This window comes from Phasianus colchicus, chromosome 1 (genome assembly GCF_987193195.1).
Source record: "Phasianus colchicus chromosome 1, bPhaCol1.hap1.1, whole genome shotgun sequence".
NCBI lineage: Eukaryota > Metazoa > Chordata > Aves > Galliformes > Phasianidae > Phasianus > Phasianus colchicus.
In genome coordinates, this window is record NC_143436.1 from 106,297,488 (window position 1) to 106,322,285 (window position 24,798).

Here is a 24,798-nt window from a genome sequence, read left to right on the forward strand (position 1 = left end):
ACTCCATGCGGAGTCAAATGACTAATACAAAATTATTTGGGTCACTTTGATTAAGAATCACATTTACGTTGCAAACAGCGATGTTTTCCAAACTTGGGGCTGAAATGTCCAGAATTACTTTAACAAGAGCAGAGCTTCAACTGCTGGAGATATTCCATTCGGAAAAGTGATGACCAAGGAGGGCCATAACAGGAGGCTGTAAGGTCAGAAATGTTATGTAGAGAGTGAACAGGATGCAGGGAAAGCCAAGAGCAGAAAATGATTTCAAAAAAGGGAACTCATGGGGGACAGGTCAATCTGACAGTTTTGGATGCATTCCTCGCTCAGGAAGGCTCAGATTGCTAGTTTTCTGGGATCGGGGAGAATGCCCTCAAGGAAAGTTCACTCTGTACTCTCCTTCTTTCTTTTCCTTGAGCACTGAGGATCTGGGGAACAAGATACTGGGCTGGAGGGAGCTTGACCCAGTGTGGTCCTCCTACATTTTGAGGCTATATATTCTCTACCGCAAAACCATTTGTGAAGAAGTTTCACACAACTTAAACAGAAAAAATATCAGCTCTCTGGAGTTTAGCCATCCTACAGAATGTAATGAAATACTATAACCTGTCATAAAACTCCCCAAGATGGTAAAAAATATATATATATCAGCTGGAAAGATACTCTGAATTATTTTTAGACTGGTTTCTGTGTACATCCTGATCTAATTTCCACTAAAACTTTGGTTTTATCCCCTGCATATTCTGCAAAACTTTATACACGGGATTATTTTTTTTTTTAGACTTGAAATCCCAAATTCCTTCAGGCTACCTAAAGAGGCCTAAAAATAGCAATAAATACAAAAATCTTTACAAGGGGGGATTTAATGCGCCAAGGACATAGTCTGGCACTGGCACTGAAGCACTCCCAGCTTCCAAGTGAGAGAGGAAGTTTGTTCCCCAGCCCCCTGTTCAGTTCACAACAAATGCTGGACTGAGGATGCTGTAAAAAACATTTGCTTTCCCTGCAGAGTTGAAGAACATCTTGCTGATCCTACTCAAAAGTTATGTGATAAATCTGGACTGCACCACTGTAATGTTAACTGAGCTTTCTGTAAGAAATCATAAGCTGTACTACAAAGCTCAGAGGAACGAGCCTTCAGAGAGGATAGAGGCCAATGTTTTAATGCATAAGTGGTCCAGCAAGAAGAAATGCTTTGGCATTTCTGTTTGGGTCATGGCGCACACAGGAGACATACCATGCAGCTTGTAAAATACCTTAACGTAAGAGACAATACACCCATAGCTTCTACTCCTGCTGTTTTAACTGCAAAACAAGTACCAGTGCTGAAAGCCCAAGGAGGTCTCAGGTTTTGGTGGCAGCTGCCATCACCACCTTTACCATCTTGAAAACCATATAGGGAGGAATACAACCCATGGGGCCAGAGCCAGAAGCTGGCAGGGCAGGCCCCTGCTGCCAGTACCATGGCCTAGCAAGTACCTTTTGTCATAGGATCAGAACATCTTCTGCACGTGCAGGATGCCTTCAGCCAACAGTCCTCCTAGCAGACTTTCATATGCTAAAAGGTGCCCTATGCAAGGCTGGATACCCCCATTCAGTGATCGAGGGAAAAGAGCAATCAGAAATTGGCCAGAGGGAAACACAAGATGGGCTCGGAAGTGGCACAAAGCCATACCTCAAGGCTTCCCTTCCATAATTCCACCCTGAGACTCTAATTAGGGTTCTTAACAGCAGGGGAGTATGAGGTTACAGTTCCCTGTGAACACCCTCCCAAAGGAGGAGGGAATCTCCAGCATGCATGTGTTTAGCTGCGAGCAGGACACAACAGAGCCATTTCACAGAAATCCGGATCCCAACAAGTCAGCTGTAGGATCCTGGGGATCTCACAACCCACAGCCAGAACAAGCTGTATCCAACAGGAGGCTGTATCTCTTCAAGCAAAAATGGGTGAAAATGTCAGCCAATTAAGCTTTTTCCACCTACATCACATCAGCTCCAAAAGCCAAACCAGGATCCCAGCAGAGCTCTACGGGAAGCCTCACTTCAGTAGATCTAAAACCCTTAATGTTAAAATGTTACAAAAAGCAGAATTGCTGCGTGGGAGCACCAAAGCCACTCTGTGAATATTAATCACTAGCATATATTGAATGCAATTGTCTCTCCAATATTAAAAGGCTTTCCCTCTCAATTAGTGGAAAGTGACTCCCACAGTTCAATTTATGTTTAAATTTGGAAGGAAGAGATTTTCTTTTTCTCTACCTTTCATGTAAGCCATGTACTTCCAGAAAACCAATGGATAAGGTATTACACCAAAATTTGTAGAGCTGTGATTCCAGCATGTCCATACTATGATTCAACTGAGCTTGTTTTCCCGCAGCTCTGGTCAGCACACCACAAAAACTGAAAGCTAATGATAAGGGAGGGTCATTAAGGATGTGAAGCCCATTGAAAAAGCATTGAAAGCCTGGGAAAGGCAGAGGGAAACAAAATCCCCAAAGTTGTGCTCGAGCACCAGCAGGCACAGGCCAGTGCAGTGCCAAGGAGCACAATAACAGCAAAGCAGTAAGGCCAAACAGATCTACATCTCAGCTTCCACCTGTATGCTGGGGTAACCATCACGTTCTTCTTCACCCTAGTGCTGTCATGTGAGTGAAGTGCTGAGATGTTTTCAGACTGGGGACACAGTGTATGGACAGGTTGGTAGCTTCCCTCTTCTCACCCTATCCAAAACCACCTAACGAGCTTTACCAGGGAACCCATCCTTTTATTTTATGTGCAAATTTGGACTTCCTTTTCACTCAAACACATCAAACACATAATGACAGACACTGCCCCATACTTGCTAAAGGTAGGTTACGTCTAACATGACTTCACTACTGACAAGTATCTTATCCTTACTGTATGCTGCTAGAATTAAAGGCTAGGAAGGAATATTTACTTCTCCAAAGCATTAATTTTCTTGACTTTATTTGTGGTAATGATCAGTGCCCGAGCTTCCTCATAGCCACTGTCTGTCTCCAGGCTCAGGAGATGCACCTAGTGAAACCATCCCACAAAGCCATTTCCTTGGGTATAGCTGAACATGGCTCGCAAATTCATGACTTTCACTTAAGTTCCTCAGAGGAATTTTCTTAATAGCAGGATAGACGCCCAGAAGAAAAATAAGTGCTACACTTATCACCAGTGACACTGCTCCCCTTTTCTTAAATACACTTGAAAGAGGGCTGCAGGCAGCACTGCACCTAACAATCTTTCATGAAAGCTGTTACATTCAGGGCTTCCAAATAACATCTTGCTTTTGTTGTTGTTCTCCTCTTCCTTTTTATCTTGCACTGCCTGCACCAAAGGGCTTATGTGCTCTCCCTGTAAAAATACCTCCAAAAATAAAGAGCTGATTTAGAAGTACAAAGCTGCTGTTGTGGGACGCTGCAGCATCTGTTTTAGCGTGTCATCTTTATATTTAGAAGCAGCATATCCCCACAGATCAAGCACAGCCGGTAAGTCACTCAGCAACCCCTTCCCATCAGCTCTCACAAGTCGGTGCCAGCCGACGTCCTCCCTCCAGCTGCAGGGGGGGTTCCTCTTGCCTTCCCACAGCCCTCTGCACAGAGGCAGCCCCGCACCTACGCTGCGGCACGCTGCCACCTTACTCACGCCGTTGAGCCTTGTCTCTTTCTCTCTCACATTAGTGTCCTGCTGAAAGCTCAGCCCAGTGGCAAGACACAAGCCTGCTGGCCTCCAACCTTGATGCTTTTTTGCAACGTGCTGCTTTTTTCTTTTTCTTTTTCTGGGTCACGCGGTGCGGTGCGTATGCCGCACGGCATCTGTACAAGAACATGCAATAAAATCAGAGGAGTCACTGAAGCGTGCAATCTAGCACACAGCTCTGACCTGTGCAGTCAGACTGCTTTGTCTGTGCCCCTCAGCCATTTTTCTAAGCAGATGCCCACAGCTAGAAAATAGTTGACATTGAAAAATGCCAGAGAGCCTCTTCCATGAAGCAGCTGGAGCTCTGCTCTGAGAAGGTTCAGCAAGTAAACTAAATGAAGTTAAAACAAGCACAGCATTCCTACTTAGTGTTTGCCACATGTAAGCTGTACAGGTGGCCAGGATTTGAAAACTCTTTCTCCGCCCCCCTCTAAGAGCAGTCTGCCCCTTACAGAATTGCTGTTTGCAGCACCAGGCAGCACTGTGTAATTCAACCAGGCAGAACGCAGCAAAGCGGGACAAAACACAACGCAGACCCAACAGGAGCCATCAGAGCAAAGGTCACATGAATACTGTCTGGAGGGCAGAAGGGGCAGCAGATAGAGAAGCTCATCTTGGCTCCTTGTTGCCTGTAATGGATGATGGCTATGACGTCCTCCCAGGCTAGAATCAGCATCTTCTCCACACACCCTCCATCATTCTTCAGTCTGCAGCGGGTGAGCAAAGCAGCTCGCAGCACTGGCAGTCTCCTCCAGAGACCACTGTTTCTGGGTGATGCTTTGCACTGATGTGAACACCATTAATTAAAAGAGTGAAATTTCAGCCCGGCAAGCATTTATAATGAAGTGGAGGGGAAATGCTCGCAGATTTCTCCTTTGCTTTCAACCATGAGGAGTACGTGTGCATGCATGCAGGAGGGGGAGAGAGGGCAGAGAGGGCAGAGAGGGCAGAGAGGGGAGAAGCAACGTGTGTGAGCTCCCGGGCAGAGTGATCGGTTTTGGCAGCTACCCTGAAAGAAAAAGGCACCGTCAGCTCTGTAAAATACACAAGATCTTCACTGGCAATCTTCTCCAGAGATTGCATAGAGTGGAAAAGGCCCAGATAGAGCTGTAGAGAAGGAACACTGCACTGATGGGTCGAAGCCACCTCCTGAGACTGTCTAGTTCAGCTCTTGCCTGGATACAGTCCCCTGTTGCTGCTACCTGGAACAGAGGTGCTGAACAAAAACAGAGTCGGGAGGAACCTGGAATACCTTTATCTACAGAAACAGCCTGGCAAATACCACATGCTTCCCCTTTTATAGAAAAAAAGATGGCCTTACCTGAGTAGTTTTCGCCCTCCTGCCCTGCATGCTGTTACTATGGCTCATCTGTGGGTTGGTGGCTCCTTCTGAAAGGCAATGGGACTTCCTGCAGGGCAGCGTGTTGTAGTTACTGTAGGAAGGCGCATCCTCGGCAGCACCAGATGCCATCTTATGGCTGCCAATGTCTGGGATGTCAGACACTAAATTCCGGCAGTAACCTCCGAAAGCATTGCGTGGGCCCCCATTTACTGTAGCACTTGGGGCTTTGGGGGAGTACAAGTCACTCATGGAGTTAGCACGCTGGCAGCCAACCAACTGCTGGGGGCTGCACTCAGCCTCTGTTCCCCGGGCCGTCTCAACGTCCTTCTCTTCGGCCAAGCCCAGGATTTCCTCATTGCTTGTCAAATGCTCCTGGCTGAGGTCAGAAAGCGAAAACTCCAGGCTGTCCTCCCGCCAGATGTCGGCCGATTTGGAGCGCTTCTTCTTGAAGCTGGCTGTCTCCACGAACCTCGTCCCGTTCGGTGCGTACCGGCGCAGCCTCCCGTCACCTTTAGCCAGGAATGGTGGCTCCTCTCCATACAGCCGGCTCTCCTCAGAGTCGGGCATGCTCTGGACAGAGGCTGCGGTGAGCACAGTACTGCTGTCCATGCTGGGTGTAACAGAGGAGTCGGTGTGGTAGGAGACGGGCCGCAAGCCCATGTCCACACGGTCCACCCAGATTGGGCTCCCAAAGTCCTCGAGGTTGGCCTCCTGGGTAAAGGGCTCCAGACCGTTCTCTGCCAGAGACTGGGGGATACTGGGGGTGCTGCTGGAGCGGGTGCTCACCTCTGAGTTCCTGTGGATAATTTTGCCAGAAGAAGCGTGTCGGGTCCGGCGAGAAGCTTTATTGGTGAGGCGAAGTGAACGTGACGTGTGCTTGCGGCCCAGGCTGGCGTGCTTGTCTCCATAGAAGGCATGCTCTACGTTTTGGCTTTCCGCGTTTCCCATGGCTTCACAGTCTGCAAGTGGAAAGATCAGGGACCATTAAAGTCAGCAAGGCTTGCTGTAGCAGCGGTTACAGTAATTCAACAGTTCACCAATTAATTAAAGGAGCTGGCAATTGTACCAGCAACTTACAGTTACAAATCAAATAAATCAGTACAAAAAAAGAAGACAGATCATTGTTATGCCAGGGTGAATCATGAGCGTAGAAGAGAGAAGGATTGAACCTTGAATACTGGTCTGGACTGGAGCCAGTTTATCAGAAAGTACACTATTAATCTCAGCCACGCACACGCTTACTTGACTACTGATATTAACTAATCCTTCACAATTCTAGCCAACACTATAAACTCAAAAAATCAACAAGCAGATAAGCATGATTGTTTATCTGCATGCAACGAGACACCAAAAAGTGGAAGGACAAACATCTTTATTTGAGATTTCACTTTTTTTTTTTTTGCTAGAAACCACAAGTTGAAGCACCAAATAGCAAAGTACAAATTCAACTATTTGTTAGCAAGCTAATGATAGGTTTGATTTCTGGAACAAAAAACAGAGCAACATTAATCAGGTACAAAGATCCCCACATAAGAAAGCTGTATTATGAAAAATACATTATCATGAATGACTCAGACTATACAAAAATAACCTTTCCTTCCTACTCACTCTGAAGCAGATAGCTAGATCTAAGCACTTTGATCTAGCAAAGAGAAAACCGAGCTGGAAGATAGGGACTGGGTTTCTGTCCGCTTCTCCATATCCAGCCTCCTGCATTATTAAGTTGTGCATGCTCCTCCCTGAAACGGATTTCCAATCTAGAAGATGAGAGTCATGATCTCGATTCAGCCTTGGAAAACACTTTGAGATCTGTGATCTCACTCAACAAATGTCAGAAATATTTTTTTAGTAGTATTGGCTCCTTCTGACCAAAGAGCAAGACGAAGAGCAAGAAAAGTAAATGCTAAAGTACATGGCCATTCAAAATTAAATAGGAGGGATCCTGAATTACACATAAGACAATTATATTTAGATAAATAGTCCATTAATCTTTAACAGAAATTCCAAGACAAAGCTTCCTCATTTTAAGGTACTTCTATTAGTCTGGGTTGAAAAAAAGAACTCTGTCTTGACAATAAAATATTCTGGAGGTTTAAATTTCTCCAGGCAATTTCTTCTCCTTTAACAGGACCTGCAATGAGTATTGAGCCAAGTGTCCACAGGCTGAATGTGCCCACGTGTGCTCCCTCACTATCTAAATACACAATATCATTACTGCATGAAACTGAATTAACCCTACATAAAATATACCAAAAGCAATGAATAGATTGCATTAAACATGGGCACAGCAGTTCTGCCATAGGCTGCTCTGGACACGTAGGGTGGAACTGAGCTTATATGGTAACATTTCTGAAAACAGAGGACAACACAATATTTCTGCCCAGCCAGATAGGTTACACCTGAGGCTAAAAGTCCACTCAGTGCTAGAGCAACAGGCGCCTCCAGAAATATCTGGACATTTCGGTATCTAAAGTAAATATACTCACGTGCCAAGGAAACCATACCAGGAAATACCCTGCGTCTACTGAATGTAACGGCTGAACTCCCATTGACTGTCATGAGACTTGGTTATCATGCGTCGTTTAGAAAAATAAATGTGCTGAACAGAGAGTAGGTTTTAATCTAAAAAAAGTGACAACATTATAAATCCCCGGGCAGGGTTTATTATTCCTTAGAAGCTACAGACCCTTGATATGGACTGGACAGAAAAAAGAACATCAGCTGACTACTTTTGAAGCACTTTAAAGCACAAAACCTGCATTTTGTTTTCTACGCTGATGCCTAAAGCCAGACCTCAACACTCTCCCTCTTGCAAAAGAAACTCTCTTGGGGTAATGCTTTTAGCTGCTTTGATTCTGAAATTCTTACTAACCATACTTCCATTTGACAGGATTTCCACTGGCTGCAAAGCACATCAGAGCATGCAGTCATTTTTCCCCCATCTCCAGCAATGAAACCATCACTTCAGTATATATTTAAGGAGAAAAAGCAGTTCTAAAAGTTCTCTTGAAACCATGAAAAATTAAACGAGAGGCTCTTTACCTTTCGATATGGAGCTGCAGAAGGGCAGGAGTGTCCTAGCACACTGCACAGCCAAGCACACTTGCTGATGAAAACACTGTGCTGCAGAAAGCAGCACTGTGCCACCACCTCGACGTAGAATCCATGCACACCAGGCAGAATGACACCAAACCAAAAAGAAGCAGCAGCCCAGGCTGCATCCCCAGCCAGAAAAGGCTCTCCTGGAAGGAGGAAAATCTTTTCCCCGCAGACACAGACGACTACAGGAATGTTTACTGAGCAGTTTCACACAATGAGAAGTATCTGCTAGATACCTGCGAGAAGTGCCAGACTTCAAAGTAAATAGCTGTCCCTTTTTAATTCTAGGTATTGGTGCTTTAGGTGAGGATGCCTTTGCAAATCCTGCAGACAGCTATCTATCCAGGTGGTTAGCCCACAGCTTGATCCTGCACACAGGGAGGAAAACTTCTGAAGCCTTACCCCAATCCCTCCGTCTTCCCCAGCTATACGCTGCAGGTTGGCATGCACACAAGTCCCACTAGTTGCCCCCAAACCAGTTCAGGTGTTTATAGGATCTTGCAGTCAAGTTCACCAAAAATTAAACTGAGAAGAAAAACAAAAGACTATTTTAAAGCTTAGTTTTGCTGGGGTAATGAGCTGAACGCATGCGCACCAGCACGAGGAAGCCTGCCTGCAGATACAGTAAGGACAGGCAGCATGGCTGTAGAGCCATGTAGGAGCCAGAGGAGGGGGGAAAAGGTGGCAGGGGCAGCCGTGGTGCAGATGCAGTGTCCTCAGCTAGCAGGAGTGAGGCAGCAGACACCCTGGGGCAGAAACGCCTCCAACTGCTCCAGCCACAACTGCCAGATGCTGCTTGTCTACGGCTTAACTGAATTTAGCACACTCAGTGAAAAAATCTGTATCAAATTAAGAAAATGAGTCATATTAATGGGACTTGCACGTAAACGCTGATAGGACAAAGGCTCCCCTTGTTAGCTTGCCTGCCTGAATCCAAAGGTGACCATTAAAGATCTATTGAGGTACCCACAGGATACTACATAAATCAAGTGTGACACGTCTTGATGCTTTAAACAGGTCTGTCAAGCATGGCCAAGGATTGCGACGTGTCAAAAATCTGTTCTGAATTATTCTCCAAAGCCAGCAGAGATTAGTGCACACAGACCATTATCGCAAGCAGAACCAGTTGGAAATTTTTCAGCAGAAAATGTCGATTCATCAAAACCCAAATTTTTTGTGGGAATAGACCGGTTTTGATGAAAGACTTCTCCATTCCAAGAGGTAGACACATGAAAACCCAAGCAGGGAGACAGGCACGTCTCCTAGAGGAGATACCAGCTCAGTGACTCAGACACTTGCCAAAGAAGCAGAAGATCAAGATCTATATCTGCAACCCAAGTGAAGCAAACAAGGGGCTGTGACTTTGTTCCTCCACATCCTCGAGGGGCAGCCTGACCATCAAGCTATGGCTGCTCTGGGAAGGGCTCCCTCTCCTACAAGATCTGTTCCGTCCTGGTTCAGAATAGGGAAAACATCTACCATGGAAGTCCAGGAAGGACCAGGAAGGTCTGTCTATTGCACACCAATAGACAGTAAGGATTTTTTTAAAATTATTTTTATCATGGAAAACAAAGACTCAGTATGTGAATGTGATATCAACATTAGGATATCACTAGGGAGAACAAAAATTCTGCAGCATATCTTTGGAAAAAACAATGCTCCTTCTATCAACTACCCTAGACAGACTGGATGAACTCTAGCTGAACTGCTGAGTCTTTGCTGGATGAGTCACATAAAATGGTTACAGATAAAGAAGATCATATTCCAAATGATCACTGATGATGGTCCCATCTAAGAACACCATTTCATTTGAAAACTGTAATTTTTGTTTCTCTTCCCTTCTCCCCAATATTAATTATTCCTTAAAAATATTATAAAGCCAAAATATTTGTTTAAAGTAAACCTATGTTACTAACTCTCCAAATTCCAAAAAGTTGGGCCTTTAGATTCCAGGAGAAAACCTGACATATTATTAACTTTCAACCAAATTTGAAGCACCTCGCAAGACAACAGATTGCCAATTTAAATTTAGATTCTAGTAGGAGGCCCTGGTGACAAATCTGTATTTTTCTCCTGGAGCGAAGCTTGAAGGTTGTGAGAACCAGAACAATGATTAAATCCACAGTGAGCAATGATTCTACAGAAATAAACTTCTGCGCAAATCTTCCAGCCAACAACAAAGATTTTTACCCAACTCACAAGAACCACATAGAAAAATGTACAAGGCTAATAACCAAGTGCAAACATACATATTTTATTGTAATCAACGTGCGCTTTTTGAAAAGGGCAAGAAGGAGACTGAAATTCCACAGTATGCCTTTGAGTTTCCCAGAAACTCCAACAGTATATTTAATTGTTTTCAAATAAGAGCCTTTTAACCAGCCATTTCTTTTTTGTAAGCCGTTCTCGCATATGCTAAAGCATGGGATGGACTCCAAAAAGGCCCTGCAGGCGATTCAAATCAGAGGAGGAGAGAGGAGAGAGGGAGGAAGGGATGTCATCAGTAGCTGCTTGATAGCAATTCAAATGCCTTTGTATTGCTAAATGGGTGTAACCATAAACCACATGCAGCTTATCCAATTTTTCCCCTCCCACAAACCATTATACAAACACAGCAAACTCCTCAAGAAAATGTATGGACACACATGTACCTTCCAAGGCAATACTGGTATCCAGCGCAACCTTCCCCAAGAGAACTGTGGCATTTAGAGGTATAGAATTGCAAATGATACCAAAATGAACAGTTACTGGGATTGCAGAAGCTGTCAGCACCTGCCACTCAGCGCCTCCATTACTCCCTCGTCAGAGTCTATGACTATATGCCAAAAACCTGGGGAGAAAGAGGGGAGAAAAAAAAAAAAATCAGACAAAGGGTTAGCAGGAATGGCCATACAGGAGGACATATTCTGCCAAGTCCTATTATCGTCATTTACCTAGGAAACATGGTTCAATACAGCATGCAAATGCCGTGTTTCAATTTGAATTACACAATCTGATGAGAGCAGAATAAACGGAAAGCCCAATCAGATGCCTTGAGCCCAATATAGAGAGCTCCCCATCCTGACATTTTTTGCAGTACAATTCCCTGGTGAAATGCAGGTGCCCTGCAAAGGAGCAGTCAGGGCAGGGAACACACGTGTGCCTGCTGCCTGGACATGGCCCTCCATCTGAGGGACACAGGCTCAATCTCTGGAGGCAAACCACCCAAGAAAGGCCTGAAACCGAGAGACCCCAGACAAAATGCCTCTGTGCTGACAGCCTGATTTATGAAAAGGGTAGTAATCCCAGCAGTGATTTCATTAACATTTTTCAAGGACAAATCAGAGGCGTATGGCAGAGATTTACATGCGTTTTTGTGCACGGTGAAAAGCTCCTGGGGTTAACTGCACCCACAAAAGCGTGGATACAAGAGACAGCCTGTGCCTACCTAGACCTCAGACCAGTCATTAGAACAGTCCTGAAGTCACACAGGTGTTCGTGCACAAGCCCAAGCAATTTCTTAGCCTGGTACCACTGGGAGACACGCAGGGCCCGGTCCTGTGAGGCACCATGGGCCCACCAGAGGAGCCAGGGCTCTGCCCACACCAGCTCCAGTCACACAGCTGCTCTTCCATGGCCCTGCAATAGTGTCAACAAAACGCCGCAAGCCCAGCTGTACAAGTTACAAATACCTCCAAAAGACTCAAGAAAAACAAAACAAAAAGCTTTGGATGAGATTACCGATGCCTATCAGGTTATTAGAGCTATCTGGTGGGGAAACTGTGATCCCCATTTGGCTGGGTTCTCAAAAGAAATGAGCGTCATCGGCTGCTTTCCAAATTAAAAACATTCTCGTTTTCTTTTTCCTTCTTCATGTTCCCCTCTCTGTTCCTCACTCCCCCTCTCCCCCCAAGCTATTGGTTGAGTTCTGTCTGAAAAACAGTTCATGAATTGCTCAGGAGCTGACAGAAATTAATAAAATGAAGCTCATTTATATTGAAATGGACTCATTATCATGCCAGCTGTCAATAGTTTATAAGACAGGAATCTTGCTGACAAACAAGGTCCTGCAGGCAAGAGGCTTTCCACCTGCATCCACCACATGACGGATAATCCTATGAAGTACATTCCTCACCTCCAAAGAAATAGGATTTGTGATAATCTTTTTTTCAGATCTGTCTGCTATGGCCACAGAAAACGTGTCCAAAAGAGGAAAAATACAGATGTGGCTGAGCATTTATCAGGTTTTCCATCATGAAGTGGTTTTTGAGGAGTCTGTAATTCAGTCAGAAAGATCTGCTCCAGCCTGAAGCCAACTCTGCTCAATTCTGCAAAAAACTAGCCACAATGTGCCCTGCTCCACACACTGCTTTGCTGCTCCAGCATAAATTATCCTCTGCTTCTACTCACGCTCTGCATCAAAATTTAAATGAATTGACTTGTTTGTTAAAAAGGTGAAAAGATCCAAAGTGGAGACCCGCAACTGGTAGTTCACTGATCCAAATTCTCACTAAGCTCTACTGCGTCTGAAGGGCTGGCAACATCCTTTGCAAGAATGATGACTGTTCATGCACACATGGTTCCTTCAGAAGATAATGTTTCCTTTCTGAAAATGATTGTTCCTATTAACTTCTTCAACATGGAGAGACTTTCTCAAACGAAAGCAAGCTGCACCTTTCAAGGAAAACATCAGGTTTTCATACTTCTCTTTGCCTGTCATTAACCATTAGCACTGCAATGGTCCTCATCTCCACACTCTGTACTTCACCCCAGCAACCCCAGCTCTCCTGCTCAGTAGCTCTGTGGGTCCTTCAGTGTGGAAGCCTTCAGTGAGGTCTCCCCTCACATAAGGCAACAGCCAAAGGGAAGTCCTTGAGGCAAAAAGGGATGTATGTGTTCCTCCATCAGGAGAAAAGACAGAAGCAAAAGAAGCAAAATGGTTTGTTACAGCTTGCATCCCAAATCCCTTGCAGGATTTGCTTTAGGTATTCCTAGACACTTGCTATGCGAGCAGAGCCTGATCAAGGGGCAGCTAACAGCATGCTCAGATCACCAGTATCTCACAGCAACCGCTCTCAGGGCTGACAGACAGCTGCAAGCATGCACGATTGGAACAGCCTACCTCATTAAAAAAGAACCATCAAAGGAAGATTTTCAATCTATGCTCAAGACCAAATATTCAGTCTTGGAGACGGTTCATGCAAACGTGCATGCACAAACAGATATATATACACATCTATGATGCATGTGTGCATGCATGTACGCTAATGTCTACATATATCAGTGCAACTCCTCTTGTTCTTTGAAGGCTTGGAAGTAGCACAGCTGTATTTATTTCATAGCCACAAAACAGTGCCTTGAAAAATCAGGCCAAGGAGTTCCCACAGGGCTCAGAACACAGCAGCTTAAGTCAGTTCAAACTGAGGGAGCTTGCAGCAAGCCACGATGAATGGATTAAATGAGAGCATAGTAAGGAAGAAGAATATATTAAAGGAGCACCTAGTTATTCATCACATCTGCTACCTGTGATTCTAGGTACAGCAAAGAGAGTTTTGACTTTCATATGATGAGTTTACAATGCCAGAAGACTAAGGAAAAAACATCAGCACACTTGCTTTCTTTCTGTTTGCAGACACTCAACATGAGCTTTAATGGATGAAAAATATGAAAGCTACAGCTTTCTAAAAGCCTCCTTTTCAAAGCAGAACCCTTCCTGTCCAGCAAGGAAAAATTAGCATGCAAATATATCTCCTTGTCCAGCAAACATGAAAAGCTGGCTAGAAGAATGACAGCTCTCCTTCAATTCTATTTTTACTTTTCTATTTTATGCTGGGTGGTTTTGTCAGATTCAAAATGCAACTGCAAATGTGAGACCAGTTAGTCATTACACAAATCTTCATCCAGCTTTGTGAAGCCCTCACACATTCTACTGTAAAATACTAAGATGGATATACATAGACAGGAAACAGCAGTCATTTCATACAGAAAATATTTAATGTTAATCAGTACCTTTGGGCTGTATTCTCCACCCACTATCCTATTCCAAACCACTGTAGCTTCAGTGTTCGATCCTGCCTAATGAAACGGTGAATCACTTTACTTGTAACCAGAGGCCATATTTTGTTAGCCTTTATTACCACTTGTTAATATGAATTGCTGCCAAAATCAATGGTAGCATCTACCTTGAGAAGAAGGTAAATGCTCTAACGTGCTCCAGGGTCCTGCTGCCCTGTCAGTTCTCTCCTCATCCTGTATTTCTGAGCTGCCCTTGGCAAAACAAAACACAGCAACCCACGGGAGATGGATGGACAGATAATGGATGGATGGATGGATGGAAAGGAGGGAGGGAGGAAGGAAGAAGGCAGGCAGTAAGAAAGGTGGAAAGGAAGGCAAGAAGGCAGGAAGGCAGGAGGGAAGGAAGGAAGGAGGGAAGGAGGGAGAAAGGAAGGGATGAAGGAAGAGAGGCTTCTCTACACCCAGATCTTTGAGATGGCTTCCTGTGATGAGGGTACGTACCTGAGATCAGAAATTCTCCAAGTTTCCCTGTTCTCAGCATAGTCTCAGAAACTAAGTATGATGTCACTGAGCTTAGAGCCCAATTCTAGTGGATTGCAGAAGCTGGCTGAATTCTTTTAAAGTAGTTAAAGTCAAATATACTCCTCTTTGTGTTTTCTTTATATAAAATTCCATATAAGCTTTTTGTTTGTGAGGAAAATGAATTTCAAACCAACTACTTCTTATGCTACGTGTCAAAAAGAACTCCTGAATCTGTAGTCAAATGATGATGACTATGCAGACAAGGCTGGGAGGGATGTCCATACATCTGCTAGAACTGGCCAGCAGTGCTGGAATTGCAAAAACTCTTCATAACCGCCTCACTAACATGTACCCTTTGCATCTGTCATAGTTAGGAGAACAATGCTGTGTGATTGCTCCAGATGAAGAGGAGGGGAAAGAAAAATAAACCCACATTCTCTTTGTACAGAGTTCATAATGAAAAGATGTGGGAAGCCTTGTTCCTCAAGCTGTAGCACCACACCTATGTGAATTTCTAAGGAAGGGATGAGAAAAGAAAGAGGGAGGAAGGTCTGTCAGGAGATGCACAATCTCTGTATAAGCAACAATCATCCCCAAATCACAGCTAAAGAAGACAAAATCAGAGGCATGGCACTGACAAAGTACCTTGATAAGGCATTAACAGAGCAGGCAGCCAGCCCAAGGGGAAGCTCCCTATTCAGGGTTTCTATATTTATACTAGGGGATGCAAATAACTGACCCAGTTGCAGGTTTGTTTGTTTTCTAATCACTTTTATAAGTATCTTATGTGTTTTCAGTCTTTCTCCTTCCCTTTTCTTTCATTTTTAATGGTGGGAAAATCCCCCTTTCTTCCCTACGGGAAATCTGCAAGGATTTACACGTTGAAAGAAAAAGGCAAAGCAGGGAAAAAGGATTCTAATTTCAGATCATCAGACATAAGCAAATCTATGGGAAGCCAACAGGGCAACTCCCTGGAGCCGTGGGGCAGGCTAACAGCAGCTTGCGTGCGGGGTGCTGGGAAGTGTCGGGAGAGGGGGGAGAGGGGGATGGGGGGTTTACAGCCTGCCCTGGGGCAGTACGAGTGGCACAAAGCCACACAGTGCTGCAGGGCAAGCAGGAATCTGCCTAGCCTTCCTGGAGGGAGAAAATGAGAACAGGAGCTGGAGCTGGAACAACTGTGCATGCATTTATCCGCTACTTAGAAAAGGAAAAGAATGCCCAAAATGCAATTGAAATAAAAATAAAATGTGGCTTGTTTACTTACCTTAAGGTTATACATTATTGTTATTATACTTTGACTGAAATGCACTTTTTGTTCATGCCAATGGAACAGAGAACTGCTGATGCACAATGAGGACAGGGCGTGCCAAATTCATTAAAAAAAAAACATATTTAGAAGTAACAAGACAATGTTCAGAGCAGGAGACAAGCCACCAAGTGGGTGTATCAGTGTACATACTCACATTGGACAGACACTGAAAAACCACCCAGAGTGACAATCTCAAGTAATAAGAATCAAAATCCTTGGCTTGAGTGAGTGGGGAACCATAGCAGGCAGGATGTGAAGGATAAAAACGTTGTGGAAAAAAAATTAAGGCCAATAATTGGAGGGGGGGTTGGAAATTGGAGAGGAAGCATTTAGCATATATCCTCATTTAAACACATAGGTAAGTAATCTGATTTTCAAGCAATGCCAAGGACCTCACACAGATCATTAAGATGGTGCCTGAGATACGAACACAAGTATCTAATTTTAGATACCCCAACTTAAGTACCAGGGAGGGATTCCAGAGGTCTAAGGAAAAACACACAGCAAATTAAACTCAGGCGAGCTCATGATGAGAGCAGCTCTCACATTTTTGCCAGATTTGCTCTGACGGACAATGAAGTACCTCACCGAAGTACAGCAGCACGGCAAGGTAAGCTTAGAACTAACAGAAAAGTAACAATAACTTCTGCAAAGGGGCCAGTGGGAGTACAAGGAAAGGTATTAAAGAAGAAGATGTCTTTTTAAGTTGTTGGAATCAAAGAATAGAATCATAGAATCATTAAGGTTGGAAAAGACCTCTGAGATCACCTAGCCCAACCACCATCCCACCCCCACCATGCCCGCTGCCCACGTCCCTCAGTGCCACATCCACACGGCTCCTGCACACCTCCAGGGACGGTGACTGCACCACCTCCCTGGGCAGCCTGTGCCACTGCCTCACCGCTCTTGCTGAGAAGAAATTGTTCCTAATACCCAGCCTGAACCTCCCCGGCACAACTTGAGGCCATTCCCTCTCATCCTATCACTGATACCTGGGAGAAGAGGCTGATTCCCACCTCACCACGATCTCCTTTCAGGTGGTAATAGAGAGCTACGAGGTCTCCCCTGAGCCTCCTCTTCTCCAGTTCCCTCAGCCACTCCCCATCAGACTCGTGCTTCAGATCCCTCACAGCTTTGTTGCCCTCCTCTGGACACGTTCTATGGCCTCAATAATTTTCTTGTACTAAGGGGCCCTAAACAGAACACACAGCAAGGCAGCATGCCTTGTGGAAGTCCTGGTACTAGTCAGCTACTACTTTTAGTTTGGTGTTTAGCAAGATTCGGCTGCCACTGAAAGCATTTGTTGTTGCCAGCACGCTTATGACTACATGGCTTCTGGTTTTGTCTAATGAGATGATATCAAGCACTCCAGAGCAGGTTTCACAGCCTGGCATTACCATAGGACAAACCCTCACCGTTTCACCAGCATGCATACAGAAACATTCATGCAAAACTCAGCTGGTCTGCACCAGCCTGCCGCTGTCAGAGTTAAATTAAGCATGCAGATTTTATCTGGTACATCCTGACAGAACCTGATCACTCAAACACTGTCACTGAAATGCACTCGCATTGCAGTACGCTTATCTGGGCCTACCGGTTTTAGTTACAACTCGTATATCACACATCTCCTGACAGGATACCCCACTGAAGGAGCTCTCAGCACTGAAGTCCTCACATTAGGAGCTACCTCCTCAGTTCAGAGGGGGCAAAACCTACAGGGAGCCATGACCTCTTGGGAGACATCTCATGGAGAGCTAAGAGCCCAATGGGTGTGGGGACAGGGCTGATGGTGAGCACTTCTGAGAAAGAAAGGCCAAACTATGAAGCAGGGTAAGGCAGCTTCATGATGGAAAGTGAAACCAGCCAGCTCTGAACCTGGCTTCAAAAGAAAGTGAATGCTCTGACTTAATTTTCACTAAGGGCATGGGGGAGTGAAGTGTGTGAATACCACATCTGAGGTATCTGGGGAGCTAAATTCAAAGGGTTTAAAATGTGCCAGTCAGCAGGAGTTTTTAATCTGCATCCCAAAACTATGAGAGAAGTGGTACAAGAAACCACAGGTTTAAGTACAATAATTTTTATATTAAAACCTGCAGATCAGGATCCTGCCTGGGACTGGGGAACAAGTGATCCAAGAAATGATACAACCATCTGCCAAGCCTCAGCCGCGTGCGAGGCTGGGGAACACGTCTGAGAGGAGGAGGAACGGCACAGCAAGAAGTGGGAAATGAGTAAAATGCCACATGGATTGTGGCACATTCATTTGATCTCTTTCTCCAACAGGATAAGCCACTTTATAGTGGAGGAGTGAGCAGTAGATATCTCTCTGGGAAAGTACTAGCTAAAATGAAGACTAGCATAGGAATTATGATATGAGTAAGAAACTCAGAGTCGTTGTACTGAAAGGAGAATTATCTGACTCAAGGGACAAGGTTTTTTAATGCTTTCAGTGATGACATGCAAAGAAAAGAACACAATTCTGACTTGTGCTGCTGACACAGAGAAAGTAAGTCACAATATAAAAGATATTGTCTCATATTGATCATAAGGTCACATTACTGGTGTGATACAATAGTGATAAAAAGCAAATGTAGTCAAAAGATGCCCAAGTCAGGCTTTCCCAGTAGAAACAACAGAGAATGCTGCCATAGAAGCCATTCACCTCATCCGGAATAACACTTGCAGCCTTCATCATTCATGGCAAAGGCCAATAAACAGAAGAATACCTTCAACAAAAGCAAAGCAGATACAATGAAGCCCTGATCTTCCTTTTGAGGGTTAAAACAACAGGATTGTTTCATACAGGAAAACAAAAAGGCTGTGTAAAGACAGGATCTGTGTTCACAGGCAGAAAAGGGTAACTTGAACAGTCAATTCTAATAAATGTATTCATGACAGTTTTTCAAGTTCCCCTCTGGCTTTGCAAACTATGGCTCATGCAGGAACAATGTTGCAGCTGGCATGCATAAGCTACCTGCAATCAGTGGAAAGCCAGCAGTGAAGGATGGCCAAATGCAGGTTTTGCTCCTCTGAACAAACAATAGACTGTCAAAAAGAGCCTTTGTTTTCTTCTTCCTTTGAAAACAATTCAAAAAACATCACCAAAGAAAGAGCAAGAAAAGGTGTTCCAAATCCTGTGTGGGAATTTTTCAACATCAGGCTCCCACTTTCTATCAGTGCCTCACTAAATACTCTATGAAAAGCATAAGCAACTGATCACAAGACAAACAGATGACAACTGTCCCAACATCATCCTATAATGTAGTGCCTTAAGACAGCTTTGTGTGAAGGTGCCTCCCATGGTAGAAAATTAAGATTTCAGGCTCCCCAGGCAGAGGACTTCCATCTGGATCTTCCCTGTCATGGAGGAGTGACATCCTCTTGGGTACAGGACTGCATCTAGAAAGCGGCATGTCAACGCGTGCACACACGTGTTTGCAGGTGCAGGAGTGAAGGGGTGAGGGTGGGGATGTCACTCTTTCTCTATTTTAATGATCTATCTAGAAAAGTAAGTTTTCAGTTGAAAAGACTTAGTGAGTTTTAGTGTTTGTAGAAATTGCTCAGCACCCTGAATGAGGCTTGACTCCGTCTGTGTGACGCGGCACTGTCTGAATGCAGCCCTCCGCAAGTTATAACTGCTTCCAGAGTTCCTCAGCTGTCCCAGATTCATAAACCACACTTCAGTGAATAAACCTTTCACCAAAAAAGAAAAATGGATCTCCTACCCTGAGGTGAAACACTACTGGAAAGTCACCAGGTATTGCTATTACAGAGAGTGCTACAGAGCCTGCCTGACCAAAGCCCAACCAGAGCATTGGTGGAAAACTGCTTACTGTCAGCTCTGCTTCAGTGCTTTCTTACAAGAGAAGGTAGCTAATACATTCTGCCTTAGTCCTTATTAGAAGAATATTTTTCTTACCTGTAAATGTTACTACAGGGTATAGTCACATAAATGAAACACTATACAGTGCTAAAATACAAGGTACATAAGTGGGATTTACTTATTATTTTTAAGGAATTCTAAAGTACATATTAGAAATGCAAATGTTTAATGAAACAATAGCTGATCCTCTTCAAAAATGCCAGCCTGGAGAAATATCAGCCACACCATCAAACGAAGACACCATAAATCTACATGACACTTTATAATTTCAGTAGCAGTAGGTGTCATTCCCTCATTTCAGTGCTTCATATTGGTATGAGGCCCAAAATAGCCCTAAAAGAAAACACCTAGCTTCCCCTTTAAATTTACAGAGTGGTAGATGATTTTAGTAGCTGAGAAAGCTACTGATATTTTCTGTGGCATCATTCCCAGCCCATATGAAAATAAAAGTTGTGGTAAAAATGCACACATCATGTATTTGTGAGCATACTGATCATATTCACCTATGTCCAAGCTACAAGTGAATTATTCAGCCCACCTGAGCTCACAACTTCTCCTGAATTCCCATAAGTGGCTCCTGCCTGATAAAGCAAGAGGTCTCCAAACTGCAGAAGTGACCACTCTTCTCCCCCACTTTCCCAGCACTGTTTTTGTGGGTAGGCACACAGGACCTATAAGCATGTTGGAGCCTCTGTAATGCAAAAAGCAGCAGCACAGAGAAAGATCCCACTGTGTTCCTGGACAAAGAGAGTTTTAGTGAAACAGGTGTTAAAAATAGTATCATGGAGCCCAAACATTAGGCCTCCTGTAAGCCAAGTTTCCTCCCTCCAGTGCCAAAGCCACCAGGGAAGATGACTGCCATGCCTTCTGCTCCTCAGCCAGTCACAGCCTCACCATATTGCCACGCTGATTCAACAAACCTATAGAGGAGGATGAACTTATTTTAATAGCATATGGACATCCCTCAAAGACAAAGGCTATGGCCATTTTAAAGGGAATTTTTAAGGGAAGCCCCCTGTGTTATTTTTGGCAGGCCAAAAGAAAGAAGTGAAGGACATCTTTATCATCGAGTTCAACAAAGACTCCTTCACGTTGCAGTGCTGCATCAGCTTTTGCCTCTCCTTTTGGAAAGCAGCACTCTCTGTGCTAGTTAAGAAGTCTTTACTGATGAAATTTCCACATCAAGAGTAGAAAGCCTGACCTGCAAATGCTTTGGAGGTCTCTGAAGTTCTGCCACCAGGGACAGTCTTCCCATCTTTAATAATTAACTTGCCCACCGATGGGCTGCAAATCCCTTACAGCAAGCAACTGTGAAATCAAAATATTTTCAATGCAACTCCCTCCTCCACTTGTTTACTTGCCCTTTTTCACCACTTTTAGACCCAATGTATCTAAATGAAAAGAAGAAAACAAAAGCCAACGTTTTGCACTTCATCATTTCCAGTTTTCAACCATGGAGCCATGGAGCATCCCAAGCTGGAAGGGACCCACAAGGATGACCAAGTCCAACTCTGGGCTCCACACGGCACCTCCTAAAATCCAAACCCTACCTCTGAGAGCACTGTCCAAATGCTCCTTGAATTTTGGAACTCGGGGCCGTGCCCACAGCCCTGTGCAGCCCGTTCCATGCCCACCGCCCTGTGGTGCAGAGCCTTTCCCTGACCCCCATCTGCCCTCCCCTGACACAGCTCCATGCCGTTCCCTCGGGCCCTGTCGCTGTCACACAGAGCAGAGCTCAGCGCTGCCCCTCCGCTCCCTGTGAGGAGCTGCAGCCGCCATCAGGCCTCCCCTCAGCTCTTCTGCTCCGGGCTGGACACACTGAGGGGCCTCAGCCGCTCCTCATACAATGCATATAAGATCTTCATCAAAAAACTATCTTCTCTATATTAAAGGAGGAAAGACAGCTCTGTGCCGTGCAGGAATCCAAGCTACAAATCTATTTGCCAGCGCAGAAGCGTCAGTCACAAATTCGCTAGAGCATGACCTCTGACTATGCCTGCAGAGGCCACTGCAATACAGTTATATGAGCAGCATTGTGACACAGCTTATAGTAACACTTTTTTCTCCCCAAAGAAAAACAAGCTTAGCATAAGCTATTCCAGCCAAGTGCAGTTTTGCTGCCGTAAGCGCCATCCGCATGATGAAGGCTCTGCGCTGCTGTAACAATGCCGCGCAGTGCACCACGGCAGCAATGTGCTGTTAACACCTCTCTGGCCTCGCTGCATCACGCTCTCGCACCTGTACTTATCAGTGTGATGGCTTTTTTCATTCCTAAATCAACCTGGATGCTTTCAGCTTTCTGAAGAGGAAAAGCAGCACTTAGATGTTGCAATGCTGAGCTCTCCTTCCCGAGATGCTACACGTGATTATTTCCAGCTTATAAAGGTGCCAGCTTCTGGCTGCGCCAAGGGTGGGCAGGAACCTCAGGTTTGTCAAGGGAAGAAGTGTCTCCCTCCACATTGCTGACACCAGCTTTTTTCTTCAAAAGGAAGCTGTTGAGCTCATGCATATCAGCCTCATGTGGAGCAAGTCACCACATGAGCAACCCGGTCCGTCTGCCTGCAGACATGAGCAGCTCTGCTGAGCACCTCTGCACCCAAAAGCCCAGAGAAATCAACACAAAATAATTCAGCAGTCCCCCAAAGAAGCAGGGAGGCTTAAGGATCCATGTGCACAAGATGTCAGCCCAGCCTCCTTGGTTTCTCAACTGCAGCTGTTAATTCTTCTCTGCCTCACACCAAAAAGGAAAGGTAAAAAGACCAAATATTCCCACAGTGGCTGTGTTCAGGCAGCACTTGTCCCTCATCAACAGGGGCCCTGGGCAACCCGATATAGTGCCTGATCTGAAAGGTAGAAACTCTGCCCATGGCAGGGGTTGGAACTGGATGCTCTTTGAAGTCCCCTGCAAACCAAGCCCTTCTGTGATTCTGTGAAGAAATGATCACTGCTTTAAATGTCCAAGAGCCAAAGGAGGACAGCACAGAGTGGAGGAAAAATACCTTTCCTCCAGCCTGTCTCATACGCTGTAGCAACCACCGTGCTGTCCTGCTGGTGACATCTGCAAGGCTGCAATTAGCCACTAATATTTCTGTAATCTTACATAGCATGGCAAACAGCAAACCCATTAACTGTGACATTTTTGTGGGATTTCTCTTGGTTCATCTGTTCTGGAGGCTTGTATTTATAAAAGATACAGAAAGCTGATGTATTTCCTTTGTTTGTTCCAAACAGATCCACTATGTTTCAGGGCTCATTTCATGTTTAATTAGGAGATTAATAATTATGGACATACGCAGAGAATCCATTTAAAAGATAGTAATATTTGAGGAGCCACCTCATGTTAAAAATAAGAGTCACACTACTCCAAGAACCATCCAAAATCCCACCGCGTCCATTAATTTATGGGATATCGTTTCCTCTGACCACTTATCAGCACAGCAGATCACAAGGGAGACCTAATTTAAACCAGCCCTGCTTGCAACACTCTGGAAATGAAACAAATAAACTACAGCCACGACAGATGCAACAGCACTTTGAGGCCAATTTCTACCATCACCACTCATGCCAAGCTCTGCTCTATGCTACAAAACCCTATTGATTGTGCTAGGTAGAGGGAAAGGAGGAGGCAGGGGCTCTCAGTGCAGGCCCATCCCATGGGATGGATGTGGTTGAGGGGAAAGCCCTCACAACCGCCAGCTGGGACCCATGGCAGCCCAGTGGCACATTGCAGCCCCCAGGACGGTGACAAAGCCAGAAGTCCTGAATAAAGCCCCACAGACATTCTGCAATGAACCTTCATCAAACCTCCAAAACTAGAATATGCAGCACCCTAGTGGGAAAGGGTTATGAACAAAAGAAACCAGGCATTAAGTTTGGTGTGTCTTATCTACACCCAGCTGTGGGAAAGGAGGAAGGCACTCGATTATCACTTTTCATACAGGTTTTAACACGCCTCAACGTATTCCCTGCCTCTTAAAAAAAAACATGAAAAAGAATGCATAATCACTTTTGCAGGGCACCTTTCCGCTCTGGCTTGTAGAGTCTGCCCTGCATGTACTTTTCCCATCGCAATGTAACTTGCAAAACATTTTACACAATGGCCACCGTGAACTTTTAAAGGCGAACAGCCTCCCCCAGCCCCACCAAGAAACTAGGCAGAAGCTCCCATACTCACTAGGAAAAACACCCTGGTGAAATTTGAATGTGTAACTGAATGAAAAAAAAAGCATGCAATGGTTTGTTTCCAGGGGGGACACAAGAAGTTCCAGGCAGCGGTGGTTGTGGCTTCTCCATTGGAAGCAACACATCCTGCTCAAGGCCTCTGCTCCTATGGTCTGGTGGGAGGGACAGGCTGTTTGCTTGGGGCTTTTCTCTCATCAGTGCCTGGGGAGCCTAAAGAATGCATGTGTGTGCATGCAGCCTGGAAGGCCAACAGTGTCCTGGGCTGCACCAAAGGAGGGGCAGACAGCAGGAAGAAAAAATGGAGGGGATTGTCTCCTTCTGCTCTGTTCTCGTGAGGCCCCATCTGGAGTACTGCATCCAGGCCTGGGGTCCCCAGCACTAGAAGGATGCTGAGCTGTTGAAGTCCAGAGGGAGTTGGGCTTGTCTAGCATGGAGAAGGGAAGGCTGCAAAGGAAGACCTCACTGCAGCTTTGCAGTACTTGAAGGGAGCTTACAAGCAGGAAAGGGACCGACTTTCTACACTGTCTAACACTGAGAGAACAAGGGGGAATGGCTTTAAATTAAAAGAGAGGAAATTTAGGTTAGACGTCAAGGGGAAGCTCTTTCCTCAGAGGTTGGTGAGGCGCTGGCACAGCTGCCCAGAGAAGCTGTGGTGCCCCATCCCCGAAGGCACTCAAGGCCAGGTTGGATGGGGCCCTGGGCAGCCTGAGCTGGTGGGGGGCAGCCCTGCCCATGGCATTTCTTAGCAGCTGCTGCACTGCC

The 24,798-nt window shown here is 45.1% G+C and overlaps 1 protein-coding gene across 12 annotated transcripts in view; it reads right to left on the minus strand.

Moving 5' to 3' along the window:
• The window catches only part of TIAM1 (TIAM Rac1 associated GEF 1), a 176,015-nt gene that overhangs the window by 77,768 nt on the left and 73,449 nt on the right, over window positions 1-24,798 (minus strand). For 6 of the 12 annotated variants that reach the window (XR_016459046.1, XM_090121764.1, XM_090121748.1 and 3 more), the window contains one exon: window positions 5,027-6,006. Coding sequence is in view for 11 of the 12 variants with exons in the window: in XM_090121777.1 (XP_089977903.1) it covers window positions 5,027-6,006 (980 nt within the window). In the remaining variant the exon portion in view is untranslated. Of the gene's footprint in view, window positions 1-5,026; window positions 6,007-10,797; window positions 10,977-24,798 lie in introns of all 12 variants that reach the window. The other 6 variants (XM_090121724.1, XM_090121743.1, XM_090121732.1 and 3 more) reach the window with 2 other exon arrangements.